Source organism: Vombatus ursinus, unplaced genomic scaffold (assembly GCF_900497805.2).
Source record: "Vombatus ursinus unplaced genomic scaffold, bare-nosed wombat genome assembly UNPS02014806.1, whole genome shotgun sequence".
Lineage (NCBI taxonomy): Eukaryota > Metazoa > Chordata > Mammalia > Diprotodontia > Vombatidae > Vombatus > Vombatus ursinus.
Genome location: NW_020954584.1, coordinates 346,578 through 353,871, shown reverse-complemented (window position 1 = coordinate 353,871; position 7,294 = coordinate 346,578). Strand labels below are relative to the sequence as shown.

The 7,294-nt window shown below is 31.8% G+C and overlaps 1 protein-coding gene across 1 annotated transcript; it reads right to left on the bottom strand.

Annotated features, from left to right (window-relative positions):
* Positions 1-1,454: 1,454 nt before the first annotated feature.
* On the bottom strand, positions 1,455-2,408 carry LOC114051858 (olfactory receptor 4A47-like). Its single transcript, XM_027874248.1, has one exon. It carries the CDS (start codon positions 2,406-2,408, stop codon positions 1,455-1,457), a length of 954 nt encoding a protein of 317 aa, XP_027730049.1.
* Between the last annotated feature and the right edge of the window lie 4,886 nt (positions 2,409-7,294).

The following is a 7,294-nucleotide window of genomic DNA, read 5'->3' as shown; positions in this document are numbered from 1 at the left end:
ACTTCCCTGTTGTCCTCACTGCTTTTAGAATTGAACTGAAGATGATTCATTGAGATTATTATTGAGATGGATTTGCATTTACAAATATTGTTATCTGACTCCAAAAATCAATATGTTATATAAAATTACAGCTGTATTATAATCTATAGGGCATCAAGTATAAATGAAAACACGACAACAAACATAAGTATCCTTCTAACATCCTGTTCTGTGACTGTTTATATCAGAAACTATTTTTTAAAAAGGGAATGAAGGACAATTAGGTGGTACAGTAGATAGAGTATTGGCCCTGAAATCAGGAGGACCTGAATTCAAATCCAGCCTCAGACAAAATGCCTGACACTTACTAGCTCTATGACCCTGGGCAAGTCACTTAACCCCAAATTGCCTAAAAAAGGGGGGGGTAAATGAGATTATTATTCTCACTGTTCATAACAATAACAATAATTTTAAAGGCTGAGAGGGGTTAAATAATTCATATGGGGTCAGTGGTGATTTAAGGCCAATTTGTCTACACTCCAGCTACAGAACTCTGTGCGATATGCCATGCTATTTCTCTTATTGGAACATATAAGATAATAAACATCGATTTACAATTTAATTATTGATATTATAATTTGATATTACTACACAATTAGAACATGTTGTTTGATCTACAAAGATCAACTCACACATCTTTATAAAAACTTTTCCTATTAAAACATATATTCCCACGTTATCAGATTTTATATCATATTTTAAGTCTTGATGATAAAGTTAAATATTACATGTGAAGCTGGTTGATTTACACAGAAAATTTGAAGCAGTAATAACTTCAAGTTAACAGAGAAATTGATTAGTTTTTGTTTCTCTTCTATAGAAAATCCACTGCCAAACCACAAACACATCATGACACATTAATTCCCTTCATTAAACATATTTGACCAATATTATTCTCAGAATGATTTTTTTTTTCTTTTTAAAGAGTCAATTTCTCTTAAAAAGTGTCACCAGTTAAAGTGAATTGATATTTTCCTGATGAACCATGATGGTATTTTTAACATTTTATTTTTAGTTCCAAATTATCTCCCTCCATTCATGCCTTCACCCACACATTGAAAAAACAAGAAATGTGATGTCTGTTATAAATATGAAGTCATGTAAAATATATTTCTGCATTAGACACTTTGCAGAAAAAAAGAAGAAAAGAAAAGAAAGAAACAAAAATAAAAATATGCTTCAATTTGCAGTCAAAGACCACCAGGTATCTCTCTGGACACAGATAGCATTTTTCATCAAACAATCACGCTCTTAAAGAAATAGTCCCAGCAACAACAAAAATACAGTTTCTAATGCTAATGACAGAACGATTATTTTTTTTCTTCATATATTCAGCATCTGCTTTCTCAACTCAAAAAAAAAAACCACCAAGTTTTCATAATTTGACAATCTTCAATCATTTCTTTTGTGAAACATCATTGCTTGGCCAGGACATCCATTACCTTACAGCTAGACATCACATTTCTGTTCCAAAGCTTCCTCATGGCATTTTTCATCTCCGTGTTTCTCAGGGTGTAGATTAAAGGGTTCAGCATAGGAGTGATGATAGTATAAAAGACAGTTAGAGATTTATCAATGGGGAAAGTACAGGCAGGCCTAATGTACATGAAAATACAAGGGACAAAGAAGAAGATAACAACTGTGATGTGGGAGATGCAAGTAGAAAGGGTTTTTTGTCGACTTTCCAGACTTTGCCTTTTCAAAGAGTGTAAAATGACCCCATAGGAGATAAGCAATAGCAAAAATATAATTGTGCATATTACTCCCCCATTGGCAACCACCGAGATGCCAATTATATAGGTATCTGTACAGGAAAGTTCCAACAAAGGGTACATGTCACAAATGAAGTGATCAATTACATTGGGTCCACAAAATGGGAGACTAACAATAAAAAGGAGCTGAACTAATGAATGCATGAAACCTCCAATCCAGGATGCCACCAAGAGCAGAACACATACACGCCATCTCATTATGAATAAGTAATACAAGGGTTTACAGATGGCTACATAGCGATCATAGGCCATAAAAATGAGGAGGAAAACTTCAGCCCCACCAAACAGGTGTTCCAAGAAGAGCTGCACCATGCAAGCTCGGTAAGAAATTGTCACCCTTTCATAGAGCATGTCTAGGGTCATTTTAGGGACAGTGACAGTGAAATAGATAGCATCCATGAAAGACAAGAAGGCAAGAAAGAAGTACATAGGGGAATTCAAGTTCTTACTTCCAATGATAGTTATGATAATGAGAATGTTGCCTACCACAGTTAAAATGTAGATAACTAAGAATACAGAAAATAGAGTTTTTTGTACCTCGAGATTCTGAGTGAGCCCTAGGAGGACGAACTCGGTAACATTGTTCCTGATTTCCATGTGTGTATGTGGGGAGGCATTGAGGGGAAAGCAGACAAAGTATTTATTGGATACAGCAACAGACTTGTAGTTACAAGAGCCTTGAGATCAGTTCTGACATCTGACTGTTTTGATGAAGAACCTGCTTAATCTTTATGTGAATCAATTTGTTTGTCAGAATACCGGTCACAATAATGTACTATTACTTGCTTCATAGAGCTTTTGTGGTTCTATTTTCAAATTTTAATCTCATACAAAAGTTGGTTGTTCTTCTGTAACTGTAGCAGTGAGATCTTATCTGTAAAGATAATTATGAAACATAAACTTTTACTGGGCCCACTTTTTATAACATGTTCTTTTCTCAATATATTACTCCCTACATCTGACAATATATGAGCTGTGCCTTACTCAAAGTTTCTGTTCTTTGTAATAAAGGGAAAAAGGCACATTTTCTTAAGTATTTTCTATGACAAGTTTGAGCACTATATTATATTCAGGGTTTTTTTCTCCTAAATTGTTCTCTCTGTTTATTTGTTGTCATTAATGTGGAGATTGTTTTCAGGCCTTGTTTACTTTAATCTACTTCAAATAATAAAAATTAATATTTTCCTAAATTCCAGATATCCATATTTTCTAATAGTGAAGATATAGTCTGCATATTTAAGTATTCCTCAATATATGGACATTTACTTTTTATTCTTTTTTGCACATGCACAAAAAGTACTTTAATGAATATTTTTGGTGTAAAGTGTCTTTTACTAGACTCCTATTGGATGTCTCCCTGGCAATGAATTTCCCCATTTTCAATGGCATGAGCATTTTAGTTTCTTTTTGGAAACACAATCTTTTAAACTGAGGTATCAACAATCTTCTGAAATTTCCAAGACACTTCCACTTCAAGAACGGAATCTATTCTCTTAAAAGAAGAATATAATTGGTTGTGATTCCAGTGGAAAAGAGGCAAGTGCGTAGAAATATTAGTAAAGGTCCTCTGATTCAAGATCCTCTGATCACCTACATAACAAGAATTTAATTTTTATGCGGTTAGGAACTTTCCTATAAACTGAGGATCATTTGGATGACCTCTTTAAGAAAAGAATTAAATACTGGTGACATCTTGTTTCATTTGATCAATTGAGATTTGTTCCAGGGTTATGATAAGAATTTTTTTATCCCTCATAAATATACTAAAATACAATTGGTCCATCAAAAGATATCACTTTAAACTATTATTGATACTTTTACAAATATAAATTTAACTAATTGTACATTTTAAAGTGTACTAAATAAGTATTTTTTTATTAATAGGAACAATATAGAACTAGCACATAGAACCTTAGAAATGTCATATTATTATTGTTATTAATATTATTACCATTACTATCATCATTATTATTATCATTTCATTTTCATCAGACATTTCAATGGAAAGGGAATAAGCAAAAGAGATCATGTATTTTTTTTTGTGCTTTACAGTTTCTTGAAGGCTATTGTCACTTATTAATAGCCAAAACCATATCACTAAAGCACTATTCTGAAATGAAAAGCATATGCCATTTTCTGAGTATTTTTCTACACTTGATCTTTATATTTTTCTAGTTTCCTTGCACAGGTGCCACCTCAGAATAGATAATTCTGTAAAGTGCCCCATGTACTTTACATCTTAAAATAATCATCTGAATCATCTAATTTCTTCATTTATAATCACAACTACTTAAAGAGATTAAAAAAATTGGTCATGTGAGAAGATGACCACTGGGGCTTTTTGGTGGGGGTTTATTTCTTTATTTTGATAACATGACTCCCATTTCTCACTAAATCAAGTGGTAAAAACTCATTCAGCTTAGGTAATCAGCTACTTTATAGTCTTAACGCAAAGCATAGTTTGGAATAGAATCAGAAATGTGAATGCCTTCTATAAATATATTACCTCTCCATGGAGTCTAATGTTCCAAGTCCTGGATTCTGATATGCTTTACTTAGTGCTAAAACACAGCTGCTTAGAGTAATAAAAACACTGTTTACCACTATTTGCCGTGTTGTGATCACAGAGACAGAAAAGTCCATGGTAATTCATTTCAGTTAAAAAAAAAAAGAGGTCTACATGGATTTAATTATTTTCAAATTTCTTCTCCAATTCCCACATATCAGTATTTTTTCAAACAATTGCACTTTCTTAGAAGTGAGTCCATGGATTTAGTGATAACCCATACATTTTTGTCAACAGCAGAGTATTTTATCCATATTCAATAAAAACACCATCCTATGTCTGTGAGTCATTCTAATACCGTGTTCTTAAAGCCCTTTCTCCTCTAATTAAATCTTTTGAGGAATCTGCCTAAAGAACAGGGGCAGTCCACATAGTCCTTCAGTTCTATGTCTCTGGAGGTGTCTCAATGAATAACCTTAATAGCAGACTCAAGGGAAAAAAATGTGTCCAAAGGAGAAAACAGTAGAGACATTTTCAAGAAGAATCACTATTTAATTTCCAGAACTAGGACTATTAAGAAGCTTTAAGTAGTTTATTCATATATATATATATATATATATATATATATATATATATGTGTGTGTGTGTGTGTGTGTGTGTGTGTGTGTGTATGTATATATGTGTGTATATGTGTGTATGTATATACATGTATAAGTATATACATGAATATGTGTGTATATTTCTATATATGTATATGTATGTATTATATATACTCATACAACTACAAAAGGGAGACAGAGCAGATAAATGATTTCAGCATGCAACTAAAAGAAACTAGAAAAAGAACAAATTAAAAAAAACCAATTGAACAACAAAATGGAAATCCTGAAAATCAAAGGAGAGAAGAATAAAATTGAAAGTCAGAAAGAAATTGAACTAATAAATAAAACTAGGACCTGGTTTTAACAGGGTTAGATGGCACAATGAATAGAGTACTGGGTCTGGAATCAGAATGATCTGAGTTCAAATCCAATCTCAAACATTTACTAGCTATGTGCCCTGGGCAAGTCATTTAACATCTATTTGCCTCAGTTTCCTCAACTGTAAAAATGGGAAGCCTTGAGAAAGAAATGATAAACCATATATATGTCTCACACACACACATATATATGTAGAACACACATCTATATATAACTCATAGACACATCTATAACACACACACAGACGTCTATATACATATATATATATATATATATATATATATATATATAGTTCCCAAATTAGCAGAAGAGGAAGTAGAGTACAGAAACAAACCTATCTCAGAAAAAAAAATGAGCAAGCCATCAATAAGCTCCCTAAGAGAAAAATCTTCATAATCAGATGTATTTTGAAGTGAATCGACCAAATACTTAAGGAGTAATCATTACCAATATTATATGTTACTTGAAAATAATAAGTAAAGAAAGAATCCTCCCAAAATAGTTTTATAAGAAAATATGAGAAAGCAAAATGAGAGAAAGAAAATTATAGACCTATTCTAATAAATATTAATATAAATGCATATAGAATATGAACAAGAAGATTATAGCAATTTCTTTCAAAGATTACCATGACCAGGTGAGATTTGCACCAGGCATGCAGGGCTGGTTAAAGTTGTATTTATGTAAGTTTGTATGTATATATGTATGTGAATTTGTACATTGTGTTTAAGGACATGGATTTGTATGTATATATGTACATATTTTGACATATTTATCTATGTATATATGTATATATAAGCTATAATAATAACTGAAGATATCAATAACAAAAACAATAAAATATGTAATTATATCAAAAGAGGCAGAAAAAGCTTTTGACAAAATATGAAGATCATTTGTATTAAAAACATTTAGAAAGTACAGGAATCAATAGAACCTTTCCCAAAAAGATAACTAGTATCTATCTAAAAGCAAGAGCAAACATAATATATAAGATGGATAGATGAGAGGCCTGTCCAATAAGATCAGGGGTGGAGGAAGGGTGTCTATTATCACTACTATTGTTCAATATTATTGTAAAAATTCCTGCTAGAGCAATAAGAAAAGAAAAAATAAGTTAGAGTAATAAAAATAGGCAAATGAAGAAACCCAGTGAGGTATTGCTGGATCAAAGGGTGTGCAGAGCTTGGTTGCCCTTTGAACATAGCTCCAAATTGCTCTTCAGAATGGTTGGATCAGTTAACAACGCTGCTAACACTACATCATTGTCCTGATTTTCCCACATCCTCTCCAACATTTATATTTTTTCATTTTTTGTCATATTAACCAATCTAATAGGTGTGAGACGATATCTCAGAGTTGTTTTAATTTGCATTTCTGTAATCAAAAGTGATTTAGAACACTTCTTCATATGCCTATAGATAGCTTTAATTTCTTCCACTGAAAACTTCCTGTTCATATCATTTGACCATTTATCAGTTAGGGAATAGTTTGCATTCTCATAAATTTGACTCAGTTCTTTATATACTTGAGAAATGAAACCTTTATCAGAGACACTTGCTGTAAAGATTGTTTTCTAGTTTTCTGCTTTTTTTCTAATATTGGGTGCATTGGTTTTGTTTGTGCAAAAGCTTTTCGATTTAATGTGATCAAAATTATCTATTTTACATTTCATAATATTTTCTATTTCTTGTTTAGTTACAATTTTTCCCCGCCCCACAGAGCTGACAAATAGACTTAAATAATTCTTTAGTATCTATATAATTTTACCATTTATTAAAGGCAAAAGCAAATTTGCATACTAATGAGATGGATGTGCTTGTTTATTTTTACTCAAAGAATTCAATCTTGGTAGAATATTTAATTCTGCAGGATGAAGAGCATCTTCAATGTTTTTCAGAGTTGATTGATATTTTGATTTTATAATCATCAATGCTAAGAATGCTGTTTTGCATAAATACATAGTACAAAATGGCAGAAGTATGTTAGTGCCATTT

Bases quoted from the DNA above. Each gene is read 5' to 3' on its own strand.
- LOC114051858 (XM_027874248.1), bottom strand. From the start codon at position 2,408: ATGGAAATCAGGAACAATGTTACCGAGTTCGTCCTCCTAGGGCTCACT.